Source organism: Choristoneura fumiferana, chromosome 27 (assembly GCF_025370935.1).
Source record: "Choristoneura fumiferana chromosome 27, NRCan_CFum_1, whole genome shotgun sequence".
Lineage (NCBI taxonomy): Eukaryota > Metazoa > Arthropoda > Insecta > Lepidoptera > Tortricidae > Choristoneura > Choristoneura fumiferana.
The window spans coordinates 60,369-79,356 of NC_133498.1; the positions used below are offsets into that span (position 1 = coordinate 60,369).

The 18,988-nt window shown below is 40.0% G+C and overlaps 2 protein-coding genes across 3 annotated transcripts in view; one reads left to right on the top strand and one right to left on the bottom strand.

Moving 5' to 3' along the window:
* Positions 1 to 58: 58 nt before the first annotated feature.
* Positions 59 to 18,988, bottom strand: part of LOC141443181 (uncharacterized) — a gene marked incomplete at its 3' end in the record, with an annotated part of 36,205 nt that continues 17,275 nt past the window's right edge. The window contains 11 exon segments of the mRNA XM_074108393.1: positions 59 to 156; positions 867 to 1,056; positions 2,052 to 2,145; positions 2,743 to 2,824; positions 3,434 to 3,536; positions 10,694 to 10,838; positions 12,307 to 12,404; positions 13,480 to 13,565; positions 14,214 to 14,276; positions 14,928 to 15,109; positions 18,315 to 18,462. Of these exon segments, the coding sequence (XP_073964494.1) occupies positions 59 to 156; positions 867 to 1,056; positions 2,052 to 2,145; positions 2,743 to 2,824; positions 3,434 to 3,536; positions 10,694 to 10,838; positions 12,307 to 12,404; positions 13,480 to 13,565; positions 14,214 to 14,276; positions 14,928 to 15,109; positions 18,315 to 18,462 (1,289 nt within the window).
* LOC141443504 (cilia- and flagella-associated protein 263-like) lies at positions 5,194 to 9,340 on the top strand. 2 transcript variants are annotated; one of them, XM_074108821.1, is made up of 6 exons: positions 5,194 to 5,212; positions 5,412 to 5,604; positions 6,039 to 6,198; positions 7,557 to 7,706; positions 8,038 to 8,192; positions 8,669 to 9,340. In XM_074108821.1, exons 2-6 carry the CDS (start codon positions 5,426 to 5,428, stop codon positions 9,243 to 9,245), a joined length of 1,221 nt encoding a protein of 406 aa, XP_073964922.1. In that variant the 5' UTR covers positions 5,194 to 5,212; positions 5,412 to 5,425; the 3' UTR covers positions 9,246 to 9,340. The 2 variants fall into 2 exon arrangements, with proteins under 2 accessions (XP_073964922.1, XP_073964921.1); XM_074108820.1 differs by lacking the exon at positions 5,194 to 5,212 and having other exon boundaries at positions 5,310 to 5,604.

Sequence of the window (18,988 nt, forward strand, 5' to 3'; positions counted from 1 at the left end):
TAATTCATTAAATTTCGTTTCATTGTATTGTATTGTATTATTATATTATTGTATTTACCGGCTGCCGCTTCGGCCTTGGGGGCTGTAGGGGGGAGGGGGGCCCCACACGCCGGTCTGCGCGTCAAAACTGCCGCTCGCCTCACCGAAACCTTCCACCTGCAACAAATACATTGTATCGTATTGTATAACTCTGTATTTTACTATCAAACCAACTGAATCGTGACGCATTGTAGAACCTTTTCGTAGGAAAATTCATAGTGACAGCGCATTGCCTGACAAGGGAATTCATTAAGACACTCAGATAATAATTTTCATCGTTCAAATTAACATTTTATATTTGAAATCCCGCGGCGTGAATCAAACTGCCAATCAGCATGGTTAATAATTATCAAGAAAATTTATGTATGTTCATTGCTATTAATCCAATAATTATCTTATAATTATCGAATAATTATCCGGTTCTTATCCAACTATAAAAAATGTAGTTAAATATTTTTAATTGTTAAATTTTTCGTGTTCGATTCGAATACACATACAAATCGATGAAACGCCACAAAAATAACGACACTCAAAACGTAATGATATTACCCGCGTTGAGATACACGCTATGGACTTTATCTATATCATTGATAATCATCAGTCCGTAATTATTTTGATAATTATAGATAACTATTGTGATAATTATCGTTGATAATTAAAAATCATCATTTTAATAACTATATTTTATTATTATTATGATAATTATCTTTAATAATTATTATAGATAATTGTCGCGATAAATAATTTGATAATTATAGATAAATATAACAACTATCTTGTAACTATCCCATGCAAGCCTGCCGCTCACCGTTGATAAATGATCTGACCTGGTATTGCGCCTGGTACGACTGCTGCTGCGGGTAGTTCTGGAAAGTGCCACTGTTCTGGAAGCCGGCTCTTGGGAAGCTTTGGAAGTTCTCCGGGAAGCGCTCCTCGAAGGGGGGGGGGGGGGCGTCGGTCTCGCAGAAGCCGTACGCACTGTCGCCCGATTGGGGCACGCCCATGCGGCAACGAGAACTGTACACATAGATAATACAATACAATACATATATACTTTTTTGCACACCACAAATCAGTACAAAAATGTTACATTGACACGAATTCAGGGTAGACAATAGGCGGTCTTATCGCTTAAAGCGATCTCTTCCGGACAACCATTTGGGTACACGATCTTATAATTATGTCAAAAGTAGGTGGCGGGAACAGGAACACAGGAGGAACAAGACAATATTAATATTAAAATTAATACAAATGATATACACTCTAGAGCAAAAATAGACATTAGTTAAGGCCAGGCGTTTTCAACCTTTTGGTTTTAACGGGACACTTTTCATTCATCAAAATTTCACGGCACACCAGTAAAAAATAGCCAAGTGCGAGTCGGACTGGAGCGTAGAATACCTAGGGTTCCGTACAGTATACCCATAATAATGTATAACGTCGGTGATAGGCCGCGTAACTAGCATTTTCCATAAGGTATCATTTTCACTGACAGGACACTACAATGTCAGTACTGTTAGTGCAGTGCAAAATGTACCTTATGGAAAATGCTATTGACGCGGTATTGCAGTGTCACCGACGATAACATAACGTACACAACCTAAATTTTTAAGGAAATATCTAAAAAGTTAATATGGTCGTCACAGGGGACCTCGGTTCTCGGCTCGGGTTTTGCAGTGGTAGGACCTTGTGCAAGGTCCGCCCGGATTGCTACCACCATCTTGCTCGCTAATCCTGCCGTGAAGCAGCAGCGCTTGCACTGTTGTGTTTCGGCGTGGAGAGTAAGACAGCCGGTGAAATAACTGGCACTCGAGGTATTCCATCTTAGGCCTCTAGGTGGCAACGCATCTGCAATACCCTGGTGTTGTAGTTGTCTATAGGCGGTGGTGATCTCTTACCATCAGGAGACCCACTTGCTCGTTCGTCATCCAGTCGAATAAAAAAAAAAAAAAAAAAACCTCGGTTCAAAAACTACTTACCTTTTGGTTTGTTTTTTAAAAGTTGCAACTTACTTCTGACTGTTACTCCTCGGCCAGGGGAACCAGCTCCAAGCAGACGTCTTCCTCACCGTGCCAGGGTTGGGAGAATACAGGTTTCCTATCCGACCTGGAACGGAATTGGATAATTTGTAGGGTAAAAAGATAATTCCGTCAAGTCCGCTGGTTAGATAAGAAAATGTGGCAGCCTGCCATAAGGACCCTTTTGCTACGGATTGTCACAAATATTGGAGACGTATCTTTTCATTTGTCATTCAAACAAAATACACAATTACAATTAAAATTACATTTTTAATACAAGCTTTTTTGCCGATCTGCCTAAACGTCACTGGGCAAATCATTAAACAGTGAGTTTTTAACGATATGGCGGATGTCCCTTAGCCAATTCATGAAATGGCGCCATTTCACGATATGCCTAGGAATTTCGTGATCGGGCGATTTTACGATCATCATGCAGCCGCCGACATATACACCTGTGTCAGGAGGACTCGGTCCTGCCGATGTCCATTTCGTTTTCCCTTAATGTTAATAAAACCAACATACACCAAAAACTCACCAGGTCCAGACAAATTTGATGTTTTGACTTAGTATTGATATACCATATACCTATAATCAAATGTTGAAAACTATCTAAGGACAAAAAACATTCCGAGCACCTACGATGAGTGCAGTTAAAGTTAGACATATGCGAGTCAGGACTACATACCAGGGGCCCAGAAGCGGTGCTGTAGGCTGATGTCCCAGGCTGGCTGCGTGGGGTGACACTGAGCGCAGCAGCTGCAGCTCGGCTGAAAAAAATAGTAGATTGTGCAGCAAGAGCATAAAACGAGGCATTTTACCCGAGACGGTCATATAGCCAACCGAGCCGGTACGGCGAGGGTGGATAGACACGTCAATGGGAAAATGGGTTTAATGCTCGAGTTTTACACTGCTTTTCACTTCGATGGCGAGGAAATAAATAATAATTAAATAGAAACAGTGGAAACAATAATTCACTCTCTATGTACCTTTTATTTTTTATGCTTTATTATAATCCTGTGTTCTGTTATTTCATGTGTTTTTTATGTACAATTTTTTATTCATTTTACTGATTTATTTTGATTGACTGATTGATTTTTAGTTTTACATAAATTAAAAAATATGTAGAAACTTTTTTGTTTGTGGCTGTTGACACCTCACCTCTTAGATGAAGATTTTATTTTATGCACTAGAGCATAAAAAGTCATTTTATGTCGCCTAGTTCTAGATACAGCATATACACGAACTTTACGAGCATGAAAAGTGAAAAAACATTTTAAATATTCCTTGACTGGGGAAGTTTGATATTGTGAGACTTCTGAGACTTAAAAAAACCATACAATAATCAAGTAACTAGGTACTGTTAGCAAGTTTTTTACCTGGGCGGCGCGCGGCTGGGCGGCCGGTTGTCCAGCGGGCGGCCGGTAGAGCGAGCGGCACCGCAGCTCTAACTGCTCCCAGTACATCTTCTTACGCTCGTGACTGAGGACAATAGCATTTATTAGTAACTAGTTCTAACCTCCGTCATAAAAAGAGGGGGGGTACCGTGAGACTCACTCATAACTCGCGTCTTAAATCGAGTTTAGCTCGACATGTTTTGGGCTAATTTGAATTAAAGCCCTTCCTCCCAGAGCACAAGCCCCGGCGGAAAAATTGTAGTTTTTTTTTATTCGACTGAATGGAAAACGAGCAAGTGGGTCTCCTGATGGTAAGAGATCACCACGCCCAAAAACATCTGCCAACGCCAGATGCGTTATCAACCTAGAGGCCTTAAGATGGATACCTCAAGTGCCAGTAATTTCACCGGCTGTCTTACTCTCCACGCCGAAACACAACAGTGCAAGCACTGCTGCTTCACGGTAGGATTAGCGAGCAAGATGGTGGTAGCAATCCGGGCGGACCTTGCTCAAGGTCCTACCACCTACTAAACCGCGGGATAACGATAGTCGAAACTACGCGGACGGAGTCGCTGGCAACAGCTAGTAATATATATGGTTGTCTGCCTATACTTATATTAAACACGCGCACTCACACACACACACACACGCACACACACACTCGCACGTACGCACGCACGCACGCACGCACGCACGCACGCACGCACGCACACAATTTTATTAATTATTAATTTTTCCTTTTCTTATTAAAAATGTTTCAGTTTACTTAGTAGCTACTTGGATATACGTAGTTTACTCTATTAGCTCGCATACGTGACGAACACTGACTTGCAAGATACGGGCCTTGCCTAGTTTGTGAGTCAGATTCAACTTATTTAATTGTGCTATGTTTAACCTAAGTTGTCTTTTTCTTTGTAATTGTTCATTCCTCTCTTGTGCAATTTAGTCTTATTGAATAATTATTATTATTATTATATTGTATTTGTATTGGTTTGTATATATATTATGAGCTGTGGTGGGCCCGCGTGGGAACTACGCCCCAAGCCCTCTCATTCTGAGAGGAGGCCTGTGCCCAGCATTGGGACGTATATAGGCTGGAATGATTATTATTATATAGACATTAACCATCCGCAACATCATACCAAATTATTTGTATCTTGAAAAGCTTTACGTGTTTAAAAGACGTTTGAGTTTTATGGAAGCCATAAATACAGACTAGACGTTTATATTGCCTGCATCACTGACCTACTTTCAACAAATCACAACGACCTCTGACCTTTTTGTTATTATTTCCGAAAAAAACAACCCACATATCTCCATAGCAACCTGCGACAAACTTACATTTACCGCTACAAAAAGAACTAAAGTCCACGCGATATCGGTGATTGAATGTCTCTTCTCTACCCAACTAGGGAACTACGCAATTTGCCGGGATAAATAAAAACTAGCCTACGTCCTTTCCCGGGACTCGAAATGTATAGCGAATTTCATCTATACTTGGTTTGGATAGTTATTTAACTAAATGTAAACAAAACAACGTCAATTGGTGTCTTAAATATTAAAATGCCCCCATTAAACTATCTAAACATTTTCATTTTTGTACTGAAATATACACTAGTCTCGTTTGTATTATAATGATAGATAAGTAAAATGTTTAAAATCCTTGAATGTACCAAATCTGGCAGCTGAAGTTTGTTTACATTTAGTTAATTACCTAAACGTTTCAAGTATAAATCGGTCCAGCAGTTTAGACGTGATAAGGTAACAAACAAACAGACTTAGAAACGTTCGAAGTACTTAATTATACTTTCGCTTTTTCGATCGCAAAATAAGTTTGCACACGCCAGCAAACCGTAGCCTTGGCAGCGCGTCAAACGTCAAACCACTGACATCGCAAGTTGTCCGCAGTGAGGTTTTCTATTATTTACTTTATATAAATCGTTTTTATTGTTAATTTTAGTTGGATATAACAAAATGTCGAGCCAATCGCACGCCCACCGCAGCAGCACGAGTCAATCGCGATCAGTCAGTCATTTTTTGAATGATTTAGACGAGGTCACTGACGCTGAACTGATCAGAATAGTTAATGAAGTGAAACACCAGATCAAAATATTGACTTTGGAGAATGAGATATTTGAGAAAACTATCATGAGGTGTGTACCCAGCAAGCACCATGCTCGGAAGTCCTCGTGTACCTTCTTCATAAACTACAAATCAATTGAATGAAATAATACAGTATGCTTCAGTAAGATAGTTTGAGTCCCGGGTCCTGGGGAAGAACATAGGATAGTTTTTATCCCAGAAAATTACATAGTTCCCGCGGGATACGCGGGGTAGCGATAAACGAAATCTACGCGGACAGAGATTTTTTTATGTGCCCACTGCTGGGCAATAGACCGATGGTCACGAATCGTTACCGAATGGGTTACGAGGGATGGCCAAAGAAGCAGAGGCAGACCCAAGAGGAGGTGGCGAGATGAGCGCATTTCAGCTCGGTTGGCAGGTGCAGGGTGCATGCCCAGGATAGGGAAGAGTGGCGGAAGAAAAGGGACTTTATAATATTAGTTTAAAATTACTATAATTTCAGGTTAGAACCCTCTCTAATGAACGGCGTGCAGCAGGCGCTAGAATACGCCCACAAACTTCAGAGCGCCTCCTCCATCGCCGTGGGCAGCTTCGTCAAGTCCCCAGGACTGGGCTCTGCTTCCCTGCAGAGCCCTTCCAAGATCCTGGTCAGCCCCTCAAGGGTAAGTCATATCTCAATATCTCACAACGATGGGCCCAAATCTACCCATTGGGTTCCGTGGGATAGCCATAGAAGCAGAGGCAGACCGAAGAGATGGCGGGACGACTTAGACGCATATTAATTGGGGTGGCAGAAGCATTCTTGATAGGGACAAGTGGCGGCAGAAGGGAGGCCTTTGCCCAGGAGTGGGACTGCGGGGTGATACTTTAACGGGCTAAGAAAACAAATCTCACCATATCCAGGCCGGATTTACCATGTCGAGCCCTTAGGCAATGCAATTCTCGGGTACCATTACAGCCGTTTAAAGAGCTTTCTCTTTTCACGTTCATGTTCAATCAAATCAACTGACAGCATACGTTAAAAAGGCGTCAATATTGAAGATAATAAATAACTTCCAATTACATTTTTACTCCATGAAATATTATGTCTTTTTTTGCGGGCCCCAGCGAGCGCCCGGCAATTTCCTGCTCTGTCTAATGGTTAATGATATCGTCACTACTTTAAAAAAATACTCGCAACTCAAAATCGATAGTTTTTCTAAGTGAACCTTATGCACATTATTTCAAGGGTCAGTTTTGTCTACATATTGATTTGAGATACGAGATTTTTTCAAAGTAGTGCCCATATGTTACCTGTTAATCCGGCCTTCAAAAAAGTTACCGATTTTTGTCAAACAGCTAAGAACCACTACAAGGAAACTAGCTACAGGTAAAAAAAAGTTTTTGCTTACTATACTTTTTGTCGACTTTACTTATAGTGTCACCCAAACTACATTTGTATACCAAATGTCAAGTCTTCAAGAGTCTGTCAAGAGCTTTGTCCTGCGGAGACGATCCTGGTCGGACTACCAGGATGTCACTACCAGATTATTGTATTGTCACTCAATTGACACAAATACAAAATTTCAGCTTAATCGGTAACCGGGAAGTGGATCAAATATAATTTGCAAGATTTGATGAAAAAGATCGGAACAGGTGAAACTAAATTAAAGCTATTTAGTAAAAACCCGCATCGAAATAGATCCTCCCGTTTGAGAGCTACGATGCTAAAGACAGACATGGACGTCAAACTTATAACACCCAGTGAAACTTATAACACCCAGTCAAACTTATAACACCCAGTCAAACTTATAACACCCAGTCAAACTTATAACACCCAGTCAAACTTAGAACACTCAGTCAAACTTATAACACCAAGTCAAACTTATAACACCCAGTCAAACTTATAACACCCAGTCAAACTTATAACACTCAGTCAAACTTATAACACTCAGTCAAACTTTTTACACCCAGTCAAACTCATAACAACCAGTCAAACTTATGCATCAAGGGTTTAAAATGGTTTTATCTTTGCAAACAGGTGTCTACAAAAAAGGTGGAGTCATCAGCAAAGATCGGCGGAACCATCGTATTCGGATCAGGGCCCAGGATAAACGTGTTAGAGAGATCTGAACTGGTTGCGACAGAAATAGAAATACTGGGTAATACCTTGGAGAAAGCCAGAAAGAAGGTGAGACTTAGGGCTCCCCAAACCTATTGACGCGGAATCGGCTTTAGCCGATCAAAAAACTCTTATGTCCATGCTGAATTACGATCACTAAAAAGGCAAATAAATTCTTCTTTGATCAATAATTATGAAACAGAAGAAAAATAATTCCTTCTTCGTAACCAATTACGAAACCAACGAAAACGGACTAAAGGGTTAAAGCTGCGGGTTCACGGGATGCAGGCCCTTCTAACCGAAGCCACTGGAGGTCTTTGGAGGAGGCCTATGTCCAACAGTGGACGTCCTATGGCTGATATGGATGATGATTTCACAGTTTATTATAACGGCATTTCAGGCAGCAAAGCAGCACGCCTTGCTAAAGGCGCAGTTAGTAGAGATCGGGGTGAGAGTGACAGATATAGAGAAGGCCAGTGAAGCCTTCAATCAAGAAGTAATCATTGCTGGGTGGGACAAGATCGCTCAGAGGATCCCAGCTGAGATATGGATCAGGTAACAAATGATACGAGTTTTCATCATCATCATCAGTATCATCACACAAGCGTCAGCCATAAGACTGCATATTACCAGTGATGTGCGAGCACCCGAGCAATGTGTTTTTCATGGACCAATAGAAACGTTTGACTATCCTTGCTCCACTAAGCTGTTTCCACTAGAGCTGCGCTGAGCAAGGATAGATCAATGAAGCGTTTCTATTGGTTAGTGAAAAACACATTCTTCGCAACCCATCCTCGCACATCTCTGGTGGAAAAACAGGCTAATACGTCCTATTCTGGTCATGGGCCTTCCAAAACGCCACTGGTATTTTGAAGCGTTAATTTTTGTATTTGTTTAATTGACTAAACAAAAAATACCTACATGTCTAATATTTTCTGATAAATTGATAATCTAATTTGACGGACTAAAATAAATAGATTTTTTAGCCACTAAACTACCCAATTGTCTTTTTCAAAACCATTTCTTTCCAGATACATGACCGAATGGATGAAAACATCTGACAGCCAGATTGGTAAGCTGAGACTTCGTACGAGCACTCTGAACACCCAATACAGTAAGCTCAAAGGCCAAATCAAAGTCAAAGCGGAACTGAGCGAGCAACTCCGCCCGGTCGACTTTGAAAAACTGAAAATAGAAAATTCAGAAGCCATGCAAATAATAGACAAGAAATTCCAGCAGCTAGGTGAGCTGAAAAAGATGACTGGAGATGCGAATCTAAATCTAACTGTACATAAAAAAGCTATGTGGGAGCAGAATTCATATCTATCGAAGATAATAGAAACTATAAAGACGAAAGAACGTTTGACAGTGGAGATTGATAAAGAAAGAGATGTTATACAAGAGGAAGCTGATGCTTTAGCTACTAGGCTTGCTGATGTTAAGGCAGTTCGTAATGCTTATGAAGTGCCCGATATAATGGACTATGTGTATGTCAAAGCTGAATTGACAGATTTGAAACACAGTGTCAAGTTACTGGAGAATAGAGTGCATATACAGCAAATTGCGTTGACCTCGTTGACTAAGAAATTAAGGAGTATGAATGCTTAGTCATTTTGTGTTGTTGTCTTGTTAAATTATTTATTTGTAATTTAAATGTACTGCGTATTCATTTGAACGAAAGAATTAAATCGGAATATTAAGAATCCATGTCCTTTTCTTCTTTCTGTAATTCAGCGACTTTCTTTCTCTTAGTCCAAAGAAAAGCATTTTTATTGCTAGAATAATATAAAAAAGGTAGATTACAATAAATAAACCAAAACTACACTGAAATTAAATATACTTAAACTATAATAAATCTAAAAATGGACTGTACGCCATGGTACCAAAGATCCTGGCAGCATTTCCTCGCTGGATCGTAAGGCTGATGCGTTGAGCGAGGAAACTGCCAGCTCTTCGGTCTCGTGTGGTATGGTCCATAGAATTTATACATACCTAATTTAGTACTAGTAGAGAAGATTCTCTTAACAAATCCACTTAAATACCCCTTGATACCCCTAGGTAGGGCGCGGCATAAGTGGATGCAAACTACATAAACTATACAAACTACATTAATATGCCTATACTCATGCCTATAAACATCACAATTCACAAAAACAACACGACTCACGATCATACCACACGATTAACACAGAATATGGATAACACACACAATACAGGATTTAGAGATAAGGATTCAGGATTTAAAAATTGTCACAAACGAAAATATGTATTTTTATGTATTTAATATGGTTGCGGCCACCCTTGCCAGAAGGGCCGGGCTGAAAATCAGCGCTGAATTTATCTTCAGCATATGCTGAGACCGGTACCTATTGCCAAGATTAGTTTTTAAGTTTAAGTTTTTGTTTTATTTATCTTCTTTTTTTGTAAGGTAACTAGCATGGCAATAAAGTTTTATTATTATTATTATTATTTATTATTAAATAAATAGCGAATCTTGCTACCACGCAACAAAAAGCAATGACGGTTTTTGTGGCACGCTAGTTGACACTATATACAGTTTGATTAATTCGAGTTAACACTTGACAGATGGCGTGCCTTCAGTAAATTTTCAACTTTGACGTCATACAAATAAAGCCATTTTTAGTATACCGCTACCTACGTTTACAGATTATGTAAATACTATTTTATTTGTATGACCTCATAGTTGAAAATTGACTGAAGGCACGCCCATCTGTCAAGTGTTAACTGCAAGTAATCGTACTGTACTAGCATCGTGCGTGAGGTCCGTTTGTCAATTTTACAAGCTTTTATTTGACTTGCAATGTATGTATGTATGTGCGGGTCAAATCTTGCAAGTTGAATTTGACCCACTTCCAGGTCGGATTGAGTTGAAATGACATCGACTTGAAATTTGATTCGGAAATGAAGTTTGGAAGACAATACATGGAATAAGCTTGTGTTAAAAATGACATTTTTATTTAATAAAAAACTTATTTAGACATCTTTGCCACACTCTCTGTATTCGTACTATGTGTACAGACGCTTAGAATACTAACCTCAGGAGTTGGTAAGCCAGCATGCAGCTGAAGATGCAGACGAGCACAGCGCACACGGAGAGTGCGAACACTCCCCGCAGGCACCAGTACAGAGCTCCGTGGACCACGTCGCACTCCGACACGCCTTCGAACACGCAGCGGATACCTACGAAAGGTAGAACTGATTCAAAATACATTCATCATCTCAATCAATTAGTGTCAAGTGTCCCGTAATATTTATTTATGTATGGCTCTGAGTGATGCAACAGATCTTTGTGTCTGTTTCCGCAACTGCGGAAGTTCCGCGCGCTTTTCAACATCAGTTTCCGCTGCTGTTTCCGCAACTTTTATAACGGAAACATAATCGGAAGTTTACGACGGTCGAGCGGCTACTTCTCATAAAGTATCACTTACCATTACTTTTGAATATTAATAAAATTTTAATCTGTAATATTGTTTTCTATTGTGTACTTCTATTTCTAATCTAAGTTTGGTGTGTTCATAGTATTTACACTTCCGTTTCTGCATGCGTTTCCGTTTCTGCTAAAATTTACTTTTGACATCTGTTTCCGTTTCTGGTTCCGCTAAGAGACTTCCTTTGCATCACTAGTTCTGAGGCCGTATTGTCCAACGTGCTAACGTTCGCGATCGCATTCAATATCTTTCTAACCTTGTCTTATACCATGTGACAAAAAGAAATGGTGAAAACGATTGTGAGTCCAAGTGTGTTACACAATAAGGGTGCGTTTCCACCAGAGATGTGCGAGGATGTGTTGCGAGGAATATGCTCTTCATGAACCAATAGGAACGCTTCATTTACCTCGCCTCGCCCCGCTCAGCTGTTTCCACCAGAGCTGTGCTGTGCGAGGAGAGGTAAATGAAGAGTTTCTATTGGTTCCTGAAAAACACATTCCTCGCAACACATCCTCGCACAATCTCTGGTTGAAACTAAGGCCTCTGGTTATAATTTATTGGTTGAAAAAGAGCGAGATGGTCTGACCTGCCTGCTCTTTCAATGAGGGTTTTCACAGAGGCGAATTATCGCTAGATGGCGTTAGTATCGTGAGGTGCTTGCGATAGTAGGGGAGCCCAAGAGGGGATTTCGGGATTTACTAAAGCGCGACAGATTAATATACAGGGGGATACCTTGTACCCGGTTAAGTCCTTCCACCAACTATGAGCCCCATATACATGGCCGCTCGTCAAGGATAAAGGATCAGATTAGTAAAAAAAAAAATCATCATCTGAAATTCCCGAGCGCGTCAGATTAAGGTAGGATGAGTTAGTTACATACTAAAACGTGTATATTCTACTAATCTGACAATTTGAGAGTGACGTAAAGAAGGGGTAGGGCTAGAAAGTTGTAAAAAAAACGTCATCTCGACATTCTCGAGCGTGGCTATTTTTTTTTTTATTTTGAAGGGAATAATTATATGGCATTTTTTCTTTTTATAATCTAAGCTTCGCAACCCAATAGGTCTCTATGACGCTCGAGTAAATCCCGATTTAGCATCGTGGGCTCCCCTACTACGATTGGCTCATTTAGTTATTTAACCAATCACGAGCAAACGTCAAATGGACCTTACGATACAACGCCATCTAGTGATATTTCGCCTCCTCATTATCATACAAACCTTCGTCCTTACTGCTGTGAGGGCTGTCAGGAGAGACCGAATAGCAAGTACATGTCCTTGTCAACTTCGTGTAGAGGCAGTACTTTAGCGTTTGCAGCCTGAAATAGAAAATATAAATGTAACCTATTAATATTAAAAGATTGAAAAAGACGATTGGTTCGGCCGATGCGAAATGACGTGTAGCGATGGTAAAACGTCTTTTACGCCTTTATTGCGAGGATATAAAACGATTTTCTGATCGATTAAAGACGATTCCGCGTCGATCGGTGTAGGAACTCCGCTGTCCGTCGGTCCGTCCGTCTGTCAACAGGCTGTATCTCATGAACCGTGATAGCTTGACAGTTGAAATTTTCACAGATTATGTATTTCTGTTGCCGCTATAACAACAATAAAACAATAAAATAAATATTTAAGGGGGGGGGGGGCATGCAACAAACGTGTTTTATTTTTGCTTATGTCAAATGTTGTATCTATGTGATACCTTTAAACGAGCAATTCTATATTTCGGGGATCTCGTAAACGGCTCCAACGATTTCGATGAAATTTGGTATGTAGGGGTTTTCAGGGATGGAAAATCGATCTAGCTAGGTCTTATCTCTGGGAAAACGCTTGGTACCGAGTTTTAGCCCGAGCGGAGCTCGGTCACCTAGATATAAGATAATGGTACGGAACTCTTCGTGCGCCAGTCCGTCTCGACTTGGCTATTTTTTACTTGTGTGCCCTGAAACTGATGAACGAAAAGTGTGCCGTTAAAACCTAAGACAGTTGTCTCACCGCCGGCGAGGAAACGATTGGCTATCGACTATTTTCTCGCTCAAGAAACGAACAAAAGATATAAGATCCTGTGTGAGTAAAAGAGACATATATATTAATAGTTGATCGCTGGCGGTTCACACTGCCGGCGAGAACTCGCTCTTACATCTTTTGTCGCAGCGACAAGAGCTATAAAACTCGCTGAGCTATAAAACTAGCTCAGCGATACTCGCTCAGCGCTGTTAGCTTGGCGGCCGCCCGGCTCGAGCGAGTGGAGCGAGTAATCGCCCGTCGTGCTCGAACACTCGCTTTTCACTGCTCGCCCACTCGTTTCTAGTTACTCGCTCTGCTCGCTTCTCGCTCATCGTCGGCGGTGGGACAAGTGCCTAAAGCGGACGGTCCTAGATTGCGTTTACTTACTTGTTCATATGTATGACTGTAGTTGTGATGGTGACCAGCACGCATGTCAGGGCGCAGACCAGGCAGCATGCACCCACCACTTTTATCTGTCAACAATCATCACAATCATCAATCTTCACGTTACCTACGTGACAGATGATAAAAAAAAAGGTTCAAGCGTTTCGCGGAGATCCATATTCCATATAAATGAACTACTTTGCTACTTCACCACACGTAAAAGCCAACTGTGTTTGCGATACATATAGTCACTAACTAATTAAAAAAAGCACGTATCTCAAAATAATATGTAACAAACTAAATGGAGTTTATTTACATAGGCCAATCATCAATATTGAAACACGGGTTTTTTTTTAAAATGGTGTCGATATATGGAAAACATTTTGTCCAAAAAAAGTTAAATCACCGATTTTTTTTATTATGAGAGGGAGGCAAACGAGCATGCGGGTCATCTGATGGGAAATTATCACCAACACTTATGAGCACCACTTGGTTAGGTTAGGTTAATAAACTTTATGCATTGGTTACGCGGCATTAGCCATTTTTGGTTACGCGGCATTAGCCATTTTTGGTTACGCGGCATTAGCCATTGTTGGTTACGCGGCATTAGCCATTTTTGGTTACGCGGCATTAGCCATTTTTGGTTTGCGGCATTGCAGTATCATCAACGATGTGTAATGGTCTACGCAAGTGCAAGCAAATAATAAATAACGGCGGAGATGACATACTTTTCTTACCATATAGCTGTAACGGTTGCGCCGGCGCGCCAGGCTCATGATACACACGCCTGTCAGGACCAGCTGCAACAAGACACGTGGAAACTGTCATCACTGAAGTTTAAGAGCGTTTATACCTGCTGAGCTGGCAACGTTGCATTTTTATTAGTTTTTCTCGATTATTCCATAAAAATTGAATGAAAATTAATAATGTTGTCTGATAGAACACTTCTTAATATATAAGGTAATGTGTCTACTCCAATAATTATTCGTTATAGACTTTTATTTTCTTTAAAAACCGGTCATAAACATTAATTCGTTTTTAAGGAATATAAAAGTCTATCACGAATAATTATTGGAGTAGATACATTAACTTATATATTAAGAAGTGTTCTATCAGAAAACATTTTTAATTTTCATTCGATTTTTATGGAATAATCGAGAAAAACTATCAAAAATGCAACGTTGCCAGCTCAGCAGGTGTAAACTCCCTCTTTTTTTTTATGGTATAGGGGGCAAACGAGCAGGCGGATCGCCTGATGGTAAGCGATTACCGTCGCCCATGGACACCTGCAACACCAGAAGAGTCACAAGTGCGTTGCCGGCCTTTAAACCTCTCCCTCCCGGCCCCCCTCCCTCTCGGCCTCTCTCAGGCTCTTAAGGTATAGTCACGTATAGTGCAGGGTTCACCTGTCTGTTTGACTTTACTGACAACGCTTATCTGTCTGTACTGACCATGGCAGCAGGCACGGCAGCCGGCACGGTCTCCAGATGGTGGGGGGAGGCTGTGTACGCTCGCAGCAGGATGTGTTGGGCTGCCAGTAACCCCCCCAAAGCGGCCGCCAGCGCGCCGCACCCGACGCACCACCACGCGTATTTACGGCGGCGGCATGTCGCAGTGTTACAGTTGACCGCTGCTGCAGGAAAAAGATAGAACATGTGATTACTCAGTTGTCCAGTGGTATAGCACGTGGCACGGAATGCCGAGGACCTAGGTTCGATTCCCAGCGCTGGTCTTATTTTTCTGGTTTTTCTATGCATCTATATTTCAGTTTGTATTTTCGATAAAAGTAACAAAAAAAAATTGGCATTTGGAGATTCTAAAAAAACAATCTTACTAAGTTTTTCTTAAATAAATATTTTTTTTATACAATTTTTTTTCATAATTTATTGAATGTGTTCATGCAGTTCTTTCCACACTGTAAGAACACACACAAACATCTAACATCTGGTAGCATGGTGTGCGGTTGTTGTTCTGAAGATGAGCGCTGGTTGAGTTCGAAACGCGTCAGTGTAGTGTGGTGGTGATAGTTGGGTTTGTGTGATTTGCGTGTGTTCTTACAGTGTGGTGGTGGAGGAACTGCATGAACACGCATATCTTGCATAAACGTAGCTATCATAAGGTCGCGGGTGAGCAAAGTTATTGTTTTAGTTCATTGTCAAGTTCTTTTGCTGACTGTACTCGCATTATGATTCAAACTACATATCCGTACCAAATTTCAAGGCGAGCCATTAACTGTTGAGGAGTTTCGGCGATCCTGGCCAGACTACCACAATGTCAACGCCACATTTTTGCATTGTCACCAGATTTACATAAGTATGCCATACATAATCCTACCTATCCTATCCCACTTCCTACTTAATATTATAAACGCGAAAGTTTGTATGGATGGATGTTTGTTTGGATGTATGTTCGTTACTCTTTCACGCAAAAACTACTGAACGGATTTTCATGAAATTTGGCATACAGGTAGTATATACCCTGGATTAACATATATGCTACTTTTTATCCCGGTATTTTGACGGGATAGGGAAACAATCTTGAAATAACAAGCGCTGGGCTTAGAGTCATGAAATTATGTATATAGGTAGCTGGACGTCTAGAATAACACATAGGCTACTTTTAAATACTACTACTATTAAATTTTATCTGAATCCGTCCAGCCGTTTTACAATGTACCTACCTACTCACACGCGCGCACACATACCTACGCAGATCCATAAACTTAATTTTCCAACGGCATGTTGTATCGGTATCAATAGAATAAGTGGGATTAAACCTTTTTCTTTACATACAACGTCATCTAGACATTAAATAAGTATAATTTTATGTGTTGGATTCGATAGTAAAATATTACAAATCTAGAAGATTAATAGAATCGAGGTTAATGCGATGTAACAACAACTAAGTACGTACATACAACAACTTTACTAGTCGGTAAACAATAAAGTTATTAAAACAAAGTCATAACGCCATCTATTATTTAGAAACGTACCAAAATACGGCGGCGGTGGAACATAGTGTTGTGCCACATCGGCTGCGACTGTCGACTGCGGTGTCGATACTTCATACTGTACTAATTGCATCACACCACACGCTTGCATTCTTTTACAACTTTTATTTAATTTCCAACTTGGCTGTTTACTAAAATTCTCAAGTCATTTTGTTTTTTTTCACTTCTCAAGTCTGTTTATTCATTGTATTTTTCTATGCCGTTAAAGGAACTTTCAAATAGCCCGCCATTTGAATTAATCGATATTTACACCCTCACAAGCCGAGCGTAAGGAACAATGACCTTTTGCAATTAGAAAAACAAATGCATTTACTTTTTAATTTATACTTAACACGGCTGAACACACTCAACATCACTTGCCACATACACTGTCTTTAAAAAAATAATTCACTGGCTGCATTGTGCACTATCCATTGTTTATTTTTCACAAAAACAAAAGAGTTCACTTCATTTTTTAATTCCAACACACGGCGTCACACGTCAAAAACGCAAGCAGCAAGTGGACCTATTTACATTATTTCCCATTTAATAACATTGTTATTAATATTTATTGTAAGCGATTTAGGTTATGTGATTTGACAATGGACCCTGCTTTCGCGCAGTCGCAATCAGTCTTCCATCAATTCCGCACTAAAAGGGCGTAAGAGTTATTAGAAATAAACGTAGATACGATATTTTATTTTAGCAATTCAAACATGGGATGCAGGTAGTGCAAAAAGGTATCAGAAGGATAAGAGTACATTATGGATTTTACGTTGTATGCTTGTAAATGAATAACTTAGTATAACAAAGGTACAGTTAACAAAAAAGACAGGTAGATGCCATTGTAGTAACTACATATTTGAAGTTTACTTAAATTCTATACTTATAGGTTTGGTGTGTGGGAAGATTTTTTGTCACCTGCTTTAGAATTGGTGAAGCTTTGTTTTTTTTTATAGATTTTGTCACAATTAAAACAGTTTGACAGCGAATGTGTTTTGAACGAGACCTATTGGAACTATTGGATGATACATGGGTCGGCTTAATTTATTATTTTTGTGCAATTCGTATGGCTCAGCGGAAAACATAACTTAACCTGTGTTTCTTTATACTTATAGGTATTGTGTGTTGCAAGCTAACTTTAAGAGTCGGCAAACGGAGAATAATATAATTTTGACCGGGAAACTCTATAGGTACATCTCAAATTAATTTTTTGACGATGTAAGCATTTTATACTTCCACTGAACGTAGCTAAGTATAGTTTATTTAAGTTTTTAGAGTTAGACACAACTCAACTAAGGGACCCTCCACCTTAACCTATGTATGGTTCATGTTTTGAAACTGCCGCGCATTGGATTGGATTTTTGCAGGTGGTAGGACCTTGTGCAAGGTCCGCCCGGATTGCTACCACCATCTTGCTCGCTAATCCTGCCGTGAAGCAGCAGTGCTTGCACTGTCGTGTTTCGGCGTGGAGAGTAAGACAGCCGGTGAAATTACTTGCACTTGAGGTATCTCATCTTAGGCTTCTAGGTTGGCAACGCATCTGCAATACCCCTGGTATTGCAAATGTTTATGGGCGGTGGTGATCTCTTACCATCAGGAGACCCACTTGCTCGTTTGCCATTCAGTCGAATAAAAAAAAAAATTGGTATGAACTGTAATGCTGTAAATCTATTGGCTTGTAAATAAATGTTTTTTTGCTTTATTTCGCTAGCTTTAATAGTTAAAAGAATTGTAATCTATTTTCGTTATGATAAAATGACTTGAGCGATAAAATTATATCGCTTTCTAGCCCTTTGTAGGTCTAGTGCCTTAGACCTTACATGAGGTGTTGTCATCAAGAACTTACCATTGGTCCGTCTGTTGGTAAGCAAGTTGGCGGGCGGCCGCGGGGGCAGCGCGGGCGGGGTGTCCGGCTTAGCGGGGGCCGGGGGGCCCGGCTCCTCCGCGCGCGCGTACGCAGCTGATGACGGCTTGCATGTGCACGCTACTTGGTACTGGAAGGTAGAGGGTTGTTTGTTAGCTTTTGTAGAAATTGTGTTAAAACTACATCATAGTTGTTGTTATGCTCATTCTCATACTCATCGTCATTCTCACTGTTATACTCATTGTCATGTTTTTATTCTATTATCATTCTTATAAATAAAGAAATAAATCTTTACTTGATTGTTATTCTCATTGTCATATTTGTCATGCTCAATATACTCGTTGTTATATTATAACTCACTGACATACTCAGTATCATATTCACTGTTATACTCATTGTCATGTTTATTTTATTATCATTCTTATATATAAAGAAATAAATCTTTACTTGATTGTTATTCTCATCGTCATACTCAATATACTCGTTGTTATACTCACTGTCATACTCAGTATCATACTCATTTATTCACAGTTATACGCATAATCATGTTTATTTTATTATCATTCTTATAAATAAAGAAATAAATCTTTACTTGCTTATATTATAAATGCGAAAGTAACTCTATCATTAAATGAAATTTGGTGTGGATATAGTTT

Bases quoted from the DNA above. Each gene is read 5' to 3' on its own strand.
- LOC141443504 (XM_074108821.1), top strand. From the start codon at position 5,426: ATGTCGAGCCAATCGCACGCCCACCGCAGCAGCACGAGTCAATCGCGA. The intron at 5,605-6,038 runs GTGTGTACCCAG...CTATAATTTCAG, and splicing joins TTTGAGAAAACTATCATGAG to GTTAGAACCCTCTCTAATGA. The intron at 6,199-7,556 runs GTAAGTCATATC...CTTTGCAAACAG, and splicing joins TCCTGGTCAGCCCCTCAAGG to GTGTCTACAAAAAAGGTGGA.